The sequence below is a fragment of the Manis javanica genome, chromosome 1 (assembly GCF_040802235.1).
Source record: "Manis javanica isolate MJ-LG chromosome 1, MJ_LKY, whole genome shotgun sequence".
NCBI lineage: Eukaryota > Metazoa > Chordata > Mammalia > Pholidota > Manidae > Manis > Manis javanica.
The window spans coordinates 51,602,354-51,617,552 of NC_133156.1; the positions used below are offsets into that span (position 1 = coordinate 51,602,354).

The 15,199-nt window shown below is 38.0% G+C and overlaps 1 protein-coding gene across 3 annotated transcripts in view; it reads left to right on the top strand.

The window, feature by feature from the left end:
• RANBP17 (RAN binding protein 17) overlaps positions 1-15,199 on the top strand; it is a 364,604-nt gene that overhangs the window by 269,768 nt on the left and 79,637 nt on the right. For all 3 annotated transcript variants that reach the window (XR_012129393.1, XM_036995225.2, XM_073232144.1), the window contains 2 exons: positions 2,486-2,549; positions 2,638-2,746. Coding sequence is in view for 2 of the 3 variants with exons in the window: in XM_036995225.2 (XP_036851120.1) it covers positions 2,486-2,549; positions 2,638-2,746 (173 nt within the window). In the remaining variant the exon portion in view is untranslated. The remainder of the gene's footprint in view (positions 1-2,485; positions 2,550-2,637; positions 2,747-15,199) is intronic.

Sequence of the window (15,199 nt, forward strand, 5' to 3'; positions counted from 1 at the left end):
AAAGATAAAAGGTCCTTTCTGGGACCTAGTTCCAGTTTCAGTTGTATCTCAAGAAACTAGTGACGGCTGTAGAATCACTGGCCTCTTTAAAATCAAATGGATATGATGTAACCTCCTGAGAAGAGCTTACACTTTAGAGTCAGACAGATCTGGATTTGAAGCTTGGCTCTACCATTTACATGTTCTATGTGCTACCCTTGCTAAATTCTCTTACTCACTATCTACATTCCGACTACTGTTGCTGTTACTGTTTACCAACCATTCCCACATTTACTGTTACGAGCTGTTCGGAAAAGACCTCTGAAATCTAACTTACTACTGCCACCCAACTCAGATGCTTCCACCCAACTCAGATGGCACAACCTGTAAGGACTCTAGTCTCTTGAAGAAGAACAAGATGAAAGAATAAAGATAATAAGGATGATGTAGGCTATCCATTTGCCCTTTAAAAAAAAAATACACACCCTCTTAAAGGCTATAACTACCTTTGAGTTGAATTCCTGTAAGAGAATGAAAATATTCAGATGAAATCTCACTTTTTTCTTCAATGAAAAAAGTAATTTATTTACTCTTAGTTATTTTTTTCTTTAGAATGAAATTAAAAGGCATTAAGTCTGGCCTTGGTACAAAGTGTACAGATGCAGTTCTGCAGAAAATGTGTCTTTGGCAAGTGAGATTCTTCCTATGAATGTCCTGTTTATTGCTACCATGAATGTTCTATTGTCCAAACATGACTTGCTATTTAACAGCACTGACAGGAAGATTCCTATTAATGACAGCACTCTTATCACCTATAGACCCAACCACTTTTAACTTCACAATTCTAAGAGAATTATATTTGGTAATTACTTAAGGTATTTCATAGTTTATTGATTCCCCACCCATATTTAACTGAGTAAAGTGTGAGTGGCAACTCCTCTTTCAGTGCTTTACACTGGGGAAAAACCAAATCTGCAGCTTTGTACAGGGTAAAACCTGCCACCTAGTAGCCCTGATCTTGTTACCCTGCAGCCTGCTGGGAACACACAGCGCATTGAGTACCCACTGAGAGCAGTGCACTGAGGAAAACGCACAGATGCCACCCCTGCCCTTAGAAAGTTTACAGTCTAATATGGAGGTGAGCCAAATACACATGCTTAATGTGCAACTGGATTGGTTGCTCTAGAGTCAGAGGGAGTTGAATCTAAATCATACTAATTATTTGTCCATTAAAAAGTTTCATTTAATTTTTTCACTTTGTTTCTCATCCAAAAAATAGAAGTGATTCTACCTACCTCATGGGATTGTGAGAATTAACCCTGCAAACAGGAGACATTCTATAAATGTTAATTATCTGCATCTTTGTGTCTTCCTTCCTGATTTATAATTGGCAAAGATATTTGCATTATCTGATCCTCCCAATAATCCTGTAAGATAGCTTGGATATACGTTTCATACTCATTTGTTGGAGAGGGAACTAGAGCTATGGGTGGCTGACTCATTCAGCTGACTGAATGGTGTAGCCCAGCCGAGAGCCCAGGTTTCCCGACTCTTGTCTCCGATGTGTTTGCTACCCTTTTGACCCACACCTAAGTGACCAAATAAACAAAGAGTGTGTTGTATGCTGAGTAGATGTTCTTAGAATCCACATCAGCCCTTCCTTGATGATAGCATTAACCAAAATTATTTAGGCCTTGTCATATTTATGATTTCTTAACTTTACTCTCATTCTGAGTTGCACTGTTCAGGGTAATAAGGCAGTACAGGAGAAAGAACATGGTCTTTGTAGCCAAACCTTAGTTCTGATCTCAGCACTATCAATCCATAGTTGCATAATCTCTGGAAATAACCTAATTACTCAGCTTCTGTTTTCACATCTACAGATTAGAAATAATAATACTTAACACTATAATTGTAAAGATGAGGTGAATTAACAAATACAAAATGCCTTGCAACTAATAGGTACTTGAGAAATATTAAGTCCTTTAAGCCTGTCCTTCAACACTTGATAATATGTAGTATGCTAAATCCTGCTAATTGTATTCTCATCTTCTTCTTCTAAAGCAGAATTTCCTTAGATTGCTGCTGACTCATTGTTTCTTAGAACTGAATAATTTTCTTTCTTGATAGCCTATTATGGATCTTTTATATTTTTTATGAAATACTATTAAGTGAAAGTTCTCAAGTTACACCCAAAATATAAAAAGGTCAGTTTTAATTTTCCACTATCAAGGCTTTAATAGTAAAGAAGTTTTTGTCTTAATTATAAAATTCATTCTTCTTTCCATAACCAGAATATGTATAAGACAGGAAAAGTAATTGCATTGGTTAATAATGGATTATCATTTTTAACAGAATGAAAGGCATCTCTGTGTGAATAATTTTTAGAAATAATATTTATTCTTCATAAATAGAAACTAATGCCATTGTAGTTCAGTGTTATTTTGTGATTTATTACCTATTGATAAGATGATTATATTTCCCCAGATTCCTTAACTTGTATTACCTATATCCTTTTAAAAAAACTTAGGAAGATAGATGCTGTGAAATTCATGCTAAAAAACCACACGGTAAGTCTTATTTCCTTTAATGACTAGAATTTTCCAGATAGTTTAGGTAAAGCATTAGTAACTTTGAGTGCTCTTTTGCTTTCATTAGAGTGAACACTTCCCCTTTCTTGGCATCAGTGACAGTTACAGTCTCAGTGACTTCAGGTGCCGAACAACCTTCTACACAGCACTCACTCGCCTTCTGATGGTAGATCTAGGTAAGGTCAAGAATTTAAGCTTAATAAGAGATCAACAATATACCTGTGTGGATAAAGGAGTGGAACACTAGTGACTGCTACATTTTTTAGAATTTATCATCCTTGATGGTTTTCTACAACCTTCAAACATTGAGTATTCACTTGCTAGTATCAGAGCCAAAAGACAAATCTTGGTATGTACGGTGGTATTTTTCACTTCAAATAGTATTTTCATTCTTTATGTCAAAATTTATTTTCTGGGTACCCATTGATCCATTAATTTTACTGCAACTAACCTAAGAATAGTCTTAACTTACAGAAAAGCTTTTCACATAAAGATTTTCTTTGTAGTGATATTTATTCTAGAGAAAAAAATGGAAACAATGTAAATGTCCAACAATAGAGAACTGTGTAAAATTATGGCACATCCACTTAGTTGATGAAATAGTCTGTAGTCATTAAAAATTATGATTTGAAGACAATGCAATACGTGTAATTTTATGTTGCAATATTAAATGAAAAAGCAAGGTATTAAACTATGCATATAGTATGAGTGATGGGGAGAGGGCAAGAATGTGCAAAAAAAAGGCTTAAATGGAATTCTTCAGAAACATTAAATATTGTCTTTGGGTAGTGAATTATAGGTAACTTTTCTGCATTTCTGATTATTTGAAATTTTTTTAATGTATTGCTTTTATAATGTGAAAAAATAACTTGTTTTTACATTTTTTTCATTGAAAAACTAAAGTTAGCCAGAAGTATCCACAGATAAATAGTACCTTAGGATGGGCACCCAAGCCTCCCTGTGGTGACCATGTTATTCTGGATTCTCATTTTTCCCATGTTTTAATACTGCAGGTTAAATTAATCAGTTATAGACACGTGAGAGAGTTCAATCAATGATGATGTCATCCTCAGAGAATATACTGATGGTACTTTTTTCTTCCTTTCTCTTGCAATGTATTGATTGATCCATCAACTTAAATAAGAATTTTTTTAAAATATGGTCATGCAAAAGGTAAAAGGATAAATAATTTTATTTTGTACATAAAGGCATTGAATCTTATCTGGAAAGGTGACCAAATCCTTTTCTGTTCCACATCTGTATTATTTTCATGCATTTCAACAGAATAAATTACCAGAAAGACAAACAGCCAAAAGCTGAGAGTAGTGCAAGTAGAATGATTAAGTGGGATTGATTTCTAAGGAAAGATTAAAAGAACTATGTATGTATAACTTGGCTAACTGACAACTAGGGCTTGAGGCAAAGAGAACTGTCTATAAATATTTGAAGAGTATGAACCAGGCATGCGAAACCCAATCATCTGCTACCTAAGGCAAGTGGGAGATCTGAGTGACAGCTTTGCATACTACACACTTGGCCTATATTACCTCTTTGGCTACTGCCTTGGAGAGAAAAGGAGCAACCCAGACTCTTTGTCATTGTCCCCAGTAATCATTTAGAGAACACAGTGTGCTGTGCTCTGAGAACAAGACAAAGGCCAGTAGGGATACCGGCCCCTGCCCTCAAGGAGCTTGCCCTTTTGCTTTCATGTAGTCCAAGCATTAAAGATGACTGTGAAATCCTTGTCTAGACTTAGTTTATTTCCTAAGCCTTAAAAAATATTCTTTTAATGACTCGCAGGGAGTGAAAGAAGTGGAGAGACCAAATTGAAAGAAAACTGCCTGAAAAAGATTTCTTAGAAATAGGTTTGTGTTATGCACATCTTAAGGACCTGGAAGTGAAATGGGTCAAGATCCTTTGTCACATGGTCCTCATAGACAAACGAACCCCGTCCGCCAGCAAGTCAGCAGAGCACAGCAGGATGGTACTATCTGTATTCACAGCGCCACTGCTCTTAGTGCACTGATAATTGGTAGTCAGGATGTTGCCGTGCACTGTACATTGCCTTTTTCAAGATGACCTTTATTTAGTATTGCTTCCATGTAAACTGTGAGGTATGAGAAACTGACGTAAAATGTATAAATTTGAATAACTAATAGGATTTTATTCAGTTTCCCAAGATTAGATTCCTTTGAAATATTTAACCTGTAACAATATGAAGTATACATTGATATTTTTAATTCAAAGTTATTTTTTAAGAAAAGGTGAATATCTGTTACATTGCAAGCACTCGTTAGATACCTTGGGAGAAACAGAAAAAGGCTATATGTAGAAATGCCTGGTACGTGGTAGGTGCTCGATATAAGTAAATTGAATCTGAGTGTAGATCAAATTGAAAATAAAAGCAACAACATTCATGGAATTTTAACATTGTTTGAAAAGAAACTCTTTCCATATTTATCAGTCTTTTTCACTTTTTTAAGAAAATGTATACTGTAAGCATCAAGTGGTGATTTCTGGTATATATTACCAAAGCTTCTCTCCCTTGTCAAGAAACAGAGTTGCTTTTCTTCCCAAAATATGTTGAACTCTTTCAGGGTATGAACTTTGCCTTTTTTGTGTTTTCTAGCAGCAGTTTCAATATCTCCACATTATAGGTGCTCAGTAGTTATTTTGTGAATGAATGATACACCATGCATTATGGCTCCTGGAATCAGCTCTGCCTGCCCTGCCAGGTTCTCTGAGAACAGCTTTGATCATTGGCCTCTCCAAGACAAAACAAATCTAGTGACTGATTACTTTCACAACTGATGAGCTACACTTGGCCACTCTTGTGCTTGATTAATCACTGGTTGCTCTCTGTTCAAAGTGTTATTACTTTACAGACAATCATTTGTTGAATGTTGTTGAACACAGTTTTAACTGAAGCCTTGTCTCACCAGCTAGGTTGACTAGGTGCTGCTCTCAAAATTCCTATAGATATATATATGTGGCTTTACAGCTTTCTCTTGTGTGTTCACTATCATGGAAACAAGGATAAAAGAGAGTACTGTTGTCAAAAGAAGCATAGATCCATGTATTAAGTGGGAGAAATAAAAATATTAGGTAGTGAAAATTCTTCTCAAGTTAAAGAATATGAGGAGGAACTTTTTATATCACTGATTTTTTTTTTTTGTAAGAATCAAATAGGAAAAAACACCTAACCAACCTGCTTGCAAAGCATTGGATGTGATACTTGGACTGAAATATAAAGCATATTCTAATTGAGTCATACAAAATAAAATTGAGTATTTTTTGTGTGTAAGCCATGCTCATTGGAGTGACTAGAAAAGGGGAAAGAAATTGGGTGTCACATTAATTGGTATTTACTATGAAACTCATTTTGGATTCTATTCAATAATTTGTACTTTGTATGAATTTAATTAGGTGCTCTGTGCCCCAGGTTGTATTTCAGACTAAAATGGGGGTTTTTTTGGCAATAAACAGTTGTACCACTTTATCAAATTGCTCCTTGTCTAAACTAGATGAAATGTTGACTTATATAAAGAACAGAAGTGAAAGCATTTCATCATCAGAATGATAATGTTTCATGTTGGCAATTTATTTTTTGTATTCTTAAAAATTAATGCAAAAACTCCTTTCATAAGATAGCACACATACAGAAAATAATGAGTGACCGACCATATGTGCATGCATGTTGCCCTTCCAAGAATCACTTAAAGTTCCCTAGGTTATTTTTAAATTAACTTTGTCAATCTAATAAACTAAAGGAAAGATAATATTACCCAAGCCAGTAAATGGAGAACCTCCAGGGAGCTGTTCAGTATAAAATACTTGAATAAATAAAAACATTCTATTTTGTTTAATTTGCATGGAGGTGAATTCAGTTGACAAATATTGAAAGGGGAAGTGTGGAAAGAGCTTTAAAAAAGGGCTTTTTGTTTTGGGGAAAACCAAATATTGTTAGTTGCAAATTAAATTTTTATCAGCCACAAATGTAGAATTTCTCAGTGTCCCTAACGGTCATTTTTCCTTGGCCATTTTAAGATTGTACCTTATCTTGACCTACACAGATGCAAAGCATGTTGGTAGGATCTGACATGCTTTCCTCAGACACTCAAACTCTAAGAAGCAGTCATATTAGAAAAAGCTAGTAGAAGTAAAAATGGAGGAAATTTTCCTTTTCTTTATTAATAATAACTAACATTTGTTTACACATATTTAGTTTGCAAACCACTTTCACATAAATTACCCTATCTGATCCTCTCAACAGCCCACCTGAAATAGGTATTATGCATTGTTTTTCCTAACAAAGGTGAGGTGTAGAGGAATCAGATGACTTGCCCAAGATCAGCCATGTACCTTGTAGCCCTCTGACAACACATTCTCATTCACTTTTGCTAAGCTGTACTTCACCTTTCACATTCTCAATCAATTAGGAAATACAACTTTTCATCTTCATTTTTATTTGAACTATTTGGACTGAATTATTGATTTGAGGCTTGGGGGCAGTGAGAAGAAGGGAGAAGGGATTATTTTCTAAGCTTCTCTCAAATAAACATATTTGTGTTTATTGTTTGCCCTGTATAGGTTATATTACAGTTCTATGATCAGTGAAAATCAAATGTGGTTTTTCAGATTTGTCCTTATGTCTAATAATTGGCCACAGCATATTTACTCTCATGGATAAAGAAACACAGAGGTTGATGTCCCAGGAGGATTTAGCCAGTGAAAACCTTAATCAGAAATTAGCAAATATTCTGATAGATATGAAGAGTACATCAGTGTATCACCTGTGTCCATGACTTGGCAGAGACTATCTGGAAAATAGACATGGGGGACAGGAGTGGGCAATAAGGGGTAAAGAAGCAGCTGGAAATACTTAGAATCTATAATGAGATAATTAAGACTAATTAGCTGGCCCTGTAGGCAGAAAGCAGTGCATTAAGTCCAGATCCAGTTTTAATAACTTACCTGGTTTTGTGGATAGAGAGTCCAGAGCACCCCAGGGAATGAAATGCTTTAGGGAAGAAACTTTTAGGGTAGGTTTCTTAGAAAAGGAGTTCAATAGTCTGCTATTGTGTGGATAAAGTGCAGGTTCCTATGGCCAGGAACGTGGCCCTGATCAGCTAGCTCACTACACACGTGTGGGCAACACGGTGCTATTGACTCTATATAAAGAGCTCCATGCGTGCTCTGGGCACCATGGTGGCATGGTCGCATGGCTGCTGCATGGCCTCAGGAGAGCAGGGACTGGCCTGGTGGCCACACCGAGCACAGAGACTGAGACAGCTGCCGGGGTAGAGAGGCCCAGAGGCAGAGAGAGGCTTGCTGCATGCAGACTTGCTCTAAGTGGACGGGATTCTAGTGATTGACCTGCCACCATGGGAATAAAGTTGGGTATAAATGCTTTCACCCCAAGAACATTCCATTGTCATTCCTCAGTCTCACTGAGTCCATCGTGAACTTGCCCCCGGCTGAAACCCATTGGCAAGACAAATGGGCTGTGCATTTTTCCCCTGGGAAATAAACATTCTGGTTCCCTGGGGAGAGGAATTAAAAGGAGCCTTACTTTTCTTAACTATTAAATGGAGTTATCTACCTTGAAGAGTTGTCATGTGGTTTAAATAAGATAAAGATGTGTGGAAGGGCATGGAACATTTCTTAAAACAAGTACTCGGTATATATTAAGACACAAATGTTTGTTGAGTGTACTATCAGGGTCACTGACTGACACTGGAACCTCAGAATGAGGCACATTCAGTACCCTAAGTGCATTCATACTTAGGTTATTATTTTCTGCCTTCAGTACTTAGGTTATTATTTTCCTATAGAAGCAAGAGCTGATGACACTTCCTGACAGATACTAAAACATCCTGTCCTGCCTGAAGCCATAAGTCATTTCAAAGCCAGATAGAACTCCTAAGCTGTTTAGAAGGAAACTGAAATGAAAACTAAATTCTGAGTCAAGTTAGAGATACCTGGGTAAGCACATTTCTCAAGACTTGCTCTGAAAGAACTTTACAAGTGCTATGCTAACGAAACACTGGGGAACAGCAGGTACAGGTCTAGACTTGCAAAAATCTCTGGCTCTTGAGATTACCCACTCGCACTTGGTTTTTAATGGATTATTTTCTTCACCCACTGCCTCTGTATCTCCCTGTTAATTTCTCCCAATTCTCAGTTTGGAAGAGAGCTTCATAGCATTGGACCTGACCTTTACTCACTTTATTAGTTTCCTATTACTGCTGTAACAAATTATCACAGATTTAAGTATTACAAATTTATTATTTTACAATCTGGAGGTCAGAGTTCAAAATGGGTGTCTGGGCTAAAATTAAGGCATCATCAGGGCAATGTTCCTTTATGAAGGCATTGAGGAAGACTCTTTTCCCTTGCCCTTTGCAGTTTAGAGGCTACCTGCTTTCCTTGGCTCACGGGCCACCTTTCTCCACCAACATCTGGTCAAGTCCTCATGCTGCCATCTCTCCAATTTTCCCCTTCTGCTTCCCTCTAACACTTTAAGCACCTTTGTGATTACATTGGACCCACCTGAATAACCCAGGATAGTCTAATATTTTAGAGTCAATTGATTAGCAACCTTAATTCCCCCTTGTCATATAACCTAACATATTCACAGATTCCAGGGCTTAGGATGTGGACATCTTTAGTGTGCCATTATTCAGCCCACCATACTGACCTGTCACTAATACCAAAGTCTTTGACACAATGCTATCATACAGTAAATCCTCCATAACTTGTTGTATTGTAAATAATTATGTGCACTTCCATAATTTGTTTGTACCATGGCTTGTATTTGTATTTGTATAAATAGACCATAATTATTTGTATTACTTCTTCTTAACCACTCCCCAGTAATCCAGCTGCTATTCACATTTGGATTTGAGGAAATGAGAAGTTTCACTGTTCTGCATACATTTAAGGAGGTGTAAAGGGGTGGAGTACAAACCAGATTTCTGTTAGTGTGGTTTTTTGGGTCGTTGTAGTTTTATGTTTTTTGCTTTGAGATTCACATACCATAGAATTCACTCTCCCTCCTAACGTGTACAATTCAATGGTACTTAGTATATTTAGAATATAAGGTTGTAAAACCATCACCATTATCTAATTACAGAATGTTTTCATCAACCCTGCCCCCAGCCCTGGCAGCCACTAGTCTACTTTCTGTCTCTGTGGATCTGCCCTTCTTGATCTTTAATATAAATGGAATCATATAATATGGAGCATTTGTGTCTGGCTTCTTTCACGTAGCAAGTTTTCAAGGCTTATCCATATTTTAGCATGTCTCAGCATTTCATTCCTTGTTATGGCTGATTAATATTCCTTTGTATTGGATAAATACTATAATTGTTTATCCATTCAGTTGATGAACAATTAAGTAGTTTCTGCTTTTTGGTTATTATGATAATCTGCTTTGAACATAAGCTTTCAATTCTTGGGTATACACCTAGGAATAAAATTGCTGGGTGTCTTGCCAATGGGTTCAATGAAACAGAGGAATGACAATGGAATGTTTGGGGGGGGTAGGGTGAAAGGGTTTATTATCTGGCTTGTTCTCCCAGCAATAGTTCGAGCACTAGAATTACATCTGCTGCATCCAATGGTCTCCGGCTCTGTGATCCTCCTTGTCTCTACCTCCACCCAGAGCATTGGGCAGAGCTCTTTATATAGTGACTCAGTCAATAATAATAGCTTATTGCCTACAGGTGTGGAACCATTAGCCTAGCAGTAGGCCAGTTACATCATCAAATAGTTTAGGTTCAGGTGAGGATTCAGGCCATGGGAACCCCAGCTTTCCCCACACTGGGTCAAGTGGCAACTCTGTATTTAACTTTTTGAGTAACTTTTAAGGTATATTCCACAGAGGCTACATCATATTTATATATATATATATATAATCTGATAGAGATATATATACATATATACACAAAAATTGAAAGCATATGTTCACACAAAACATACAGGAATGTTCATAGCAGATAGATAGATAGATAGATAGATAGATAGATAGATAGATAGATAGATAGATAGATAGATAGATAGATAGATAGATCAGCTATACCATTTTATATTCCTACCATTTTAGGTTTTAAATTATACAAAATAACAAATGAGATGTCCTACAAATAAAATATCTGAGAACCAACAATAAAAGAGTTATTATTTGTATTTTAATGTGACTTTTCTGAAAGACAAAATATTTGAAACTTACAAAATAAATAACTTTCTGTTGAATCAGATCCTTAAAAATCCAATAGAGGGGATTAGCTTTGGGTTTTATCTAAAAGCTGTAGAATTTATCACTTGCATCTATGTATGACTGAGAATTTAACAATGTTTTAATTATTTACTTTCCCTGGCCAATGAAAATATTAGTCTATATGTCATTTCACCTTCAAATCATACAAGTTCTTGACCCTTGTCTTGTTAGAAAAAAACCTAGTAGCTTCAATTATTATTCATAAAAGGATTCTCACCTGGCCCTGGTTGACTGGCTCACTACACACATGTGGGGAATACATTGCTATTGACTCTATATAAAGAGCTCCGCCCAGTGGTCTGGGTGACACGGTAGCAGGGCTACAAGGCTGCAGGAGAGCAGAGCAGAGGCTGGAGTGGTGGAAGCGCTAAGGACAGAGGCCCAGAGGATGGCTGTGCGGGACGGCTGTGAGGGCAGAGAGGCCCAGAGGCAGAGACTGGCTTGCTGCGTGCAGACTTGCTCTGAGTGAACAGGATTTTAGTGACCGACCTGCCACCTGGAAATAAACCTGGGTATAACCCTTTCACCCTGAGAACGTTTTACTCTCATTTTCTTTGGTCACACTGAATCCATAGTGAACTTGCCCGGGGCTGAAACCCATTGGCAAGACGATCACATACACATTTGGCATACTAAATATATGACTGCATACTTGAATATGAAGTTGCCAGAGAGTGAGCTCATGTTTTCTCCTTTCGTATCAGAAAGAGTATATGATGCCTCTGCCGGTTGTACAAATCAGGAAAAAATTGTTAATAGATATTGTATAAAGCTGTTTGCATGATGTAAACATGCTTTCCTCAGATACTCAAATCAATGGCAGTTTTCCTACCATGTTGCAGTAACAGAGGAACAGTGCTACCTGAAACAAACATTTCATTGGGGACAATACACCAATGTCTAGCATTTGCCTACCTTGAACTCAAATGATTGCTGAGGAATTCCTTTCTCCTCACCAGAGCCAAGCTCATTGTTCATCACTCTCTTCTAACTTCATACAGCTCTTAACTCAAGATTCTGTGATGTTGACTACAGTTCGTACATCTGAAACCTTCCACCCCATCAGAGTTGTAGGGGGAAGAACATGACCTTGGGAGTAAGCCAACCTAATTGGAGATCCTAGGTCACTGACATTTACCAGCTGGAGAATAGTGAGCAAACCACTTAACACATTTGAGCCTCTCTGTTCACATGTAAAATGAAAGAAATCACCGTGTAATTTCTCAGAATTGTGGCCATTAATGTCTCCCAATGGGATTTGAACATAGTAAGAGCTACATAGGTGTTTGTTAAGTAAATCAAGTACCAAATTCATTGCCTACACACAATAAGCATTCAATAAATAACTTATTTAGTCACTACATAAATACATCTTGAGTGCCACATCCTATTCTAGGCATTAGTGATACAGCCATGATCAAAACCAAGTTCCTTTACATAGAGAGTCAATGAAAATATATATAAATATGAAATCAGTCATAGTAAGTCTATGGGGAAATGAAAGTTCGTAAAGCCAGGATCCTCACTTGAACCTAAACTACTTGATGATGTAAGTGACCTACTGCTTCCACACTCGTGGGCAATAAGCTGACTGAGTTACTATATAAAGAGCTCTGCCCAGTGCAGACGCAGAGATGAAGGAGGTTTACAGACCTGCAGATTGTTAGATGCAGATATAATTCTAGTGCTCGAAGTATCACTGGGAGAACAAGCCAGATAATAAACCCATTTACCCCAAGAACATTCCATTGTCATTCCTCAGTCTCACTGAACCCATAGTGAACTTGCCTGGGGCTCAAACCCACTGGCAAGACAAAGTCCCAAGAAAAAATAAGGTAAGTTACTGAGTAGGGAAGTGGGTAGGTTGAAGGTATGCACTGCAGTACCATTTTAGGTAGCTCCGTCAGGGGAAGGCCTCTCTGAGAAAGTGACATTAAGTAGAATTGCTGTGCACATTGTCTTGAGTACGTGCTCCTTGACTTCTCTCTGCATGTTTTGGTGGCTTGTCTCTTGTACTCTTGATATCCCTGCTTGCCTCAAAATTTGAAGAGATGAAGTCAGGATGCTTTTTGTAGCTCCGTATTATTAAGTGAAGGAGTGAAATGTTGTAAGTCCTGAGTTTTTCTTTGTTCTTGAGTAAATATCCATAGCTTGGAAAAACTTAGCTTCCAAAGTAAGACTGCAAGCTACTTTGTGGTCATATGTTATTTGATCATCATAATCACCCAAATCCACATTAAACTCAAAACAACAAAATAACTAATTTCTGCCTTTCAGTAAGTGCTAGACATGAAGCATGGGAGCTTACAGATGTTTTGTCATTTAATCCTCACAGCTAACTTTATGAAGTAAATATTGTGTCTCTTAATTATGAATGAGGACACTAAGACTTACTTGAGTGGAGAGACAGAATTCAAGTTTAAAACTTTAAAAGCACCCAACTGTCTTGCCAATGGGTTTCAGCCCCGGGCAAGTTCACTATGGATTCAATGTGACCAAAGAAACTGACAGCAAAACGTTCTTGGGGTGAAAGGGTTATACCCAACTTTATTTCCAGGTGGCAGGTTAGTCACTAAAATCCCATTCAGAGTAAGTCGGCATGCAGCAAGTTGGTCTCTCCCCTTGCCTCTGGGCCCCTCTGTCTGCACAGCTGTCCTCTGGGCCTCTCTGCACAGTCGTCCTGCACAGCCGTCCTCTGGGCCTCTCTGCCTGCACAGTCGTGCCACACAGCCATCCTCTGGGCCTCTCTGCACAGTCGTCCCACACAGCTGTCCTCCGGGCCTCTGTCCTCGGCACTGCCACCACTCCAGCCTCTGCTCTGCTCTCCTGCAGCCTTGCAGCCCTGCCACCATGTCGCACCCAGAGCACTGGGAGTTCTTTTTATAGAGTCAACAGCCATGTAGTGCCCATCGGTGTGCAGTGAGCTAATCAACCAGGGCCAGGTGAGAATCCTGGCCACAGGAACTCACATTTTATCCACACCAACTCTCCCCAGCACCCTTATCTGCCTGCGGTGATCATTATCACTGTTCACTGCTGTCACAGTTAGAAAATACTTTCTCTTAGAAGAGTAAGATTACATAGTTTAAATCTAATGTATGTATATATTATGTATTTAAAGAATTGTTAATGTTTATTGTAATTTGTTATTGTATTATTCTATATCAGGTGTTAAGAAAATAAGGGAATTTAAAAATTCACCATTATTGAGTCTTTCCCCTAAGGGTTCCAGCCCCAGACAGCTTCACTCTGGATTTAGTGAGCCCAAATAAAGACAACAGAACATTCTGGGTGAAAGGGGGCTCATATTAAGCTTTATTTTTGCGGGGGTAGGTTGAGCACTAGAATCCCATCTGCCTCTGTCTCAGCCTCTGTCCAGGCTCTGTCTTCACTCCCGGCCTCTGCTTTCCTCTCTTCTGCTCTTGTTCACTTCTCTAAAATCTGCTCTTACCATCGGGGGAACTCTTTTTTCATAGCAATACTGGCAGTAATGGTTTATTGCCAATGGGTATACAAGCATGCGCCTGCACAGTAGGCTATTACATCATTGCTCATATACAGTGGGCGAGATTAAGGTCAGGTGAGAATGCTAGCCATGGAACTCCATTTTCCCTACTTTGAGCAACTGCTTTTCATTCAAAAACAGTGTTTCTCTAATATATGGCAGGCACTGTTCTAGGTGCTAATACTATATGATACTAGTACTACCACTAGTGTTTATTGAGCATCTTCTATTTTTCATATAACATTTAATACTCACAATAACCCTCAGAGAAAGGTATTTTTATCCTTATTTTGTATGTGAGAAAACTGAGGCTAATAGCGATTAATAAATATCTAAAGTTAAACAGTATGTGGTGGAGCCAGTATGTGGAGCTATTTAATGCAGGGCCTTCCCAACCTACATCATTCTACTTAACTGAGAAATGCAAACATACACAGTCTCAGCTCTCTGGAAACAAAGCCAAAGATACTACCAGTGTAGGCTGGTAGATCTAATAATTTACATTACACTTGTTACAAGTTTTACATCATTTAATCCCCATTAACCTTCATCAAATAGTGGTAGTGGTAGGATGATGCAGGCAGTATTATTAGTGTTATGATTAGCTATATGCCTAAATATCTGCAATTTAAGACAGACTTATAAATGCTGTCTGTAGTAAAAAATCAGACAAAATGCTGTGGGAACCCAAAGGAAGGAGGAATACTTGGCAGTGGGACCTTACAGATATTTTGCAGGGGAGCTTAGCTGAGACATTGGGAAAGCTGTCATTTGACCTGGGCTTTGAACACCAGAATGGCTTTCTGTAAAGGTCTCTGTTACCACCAGTGGACAGAAGGTATA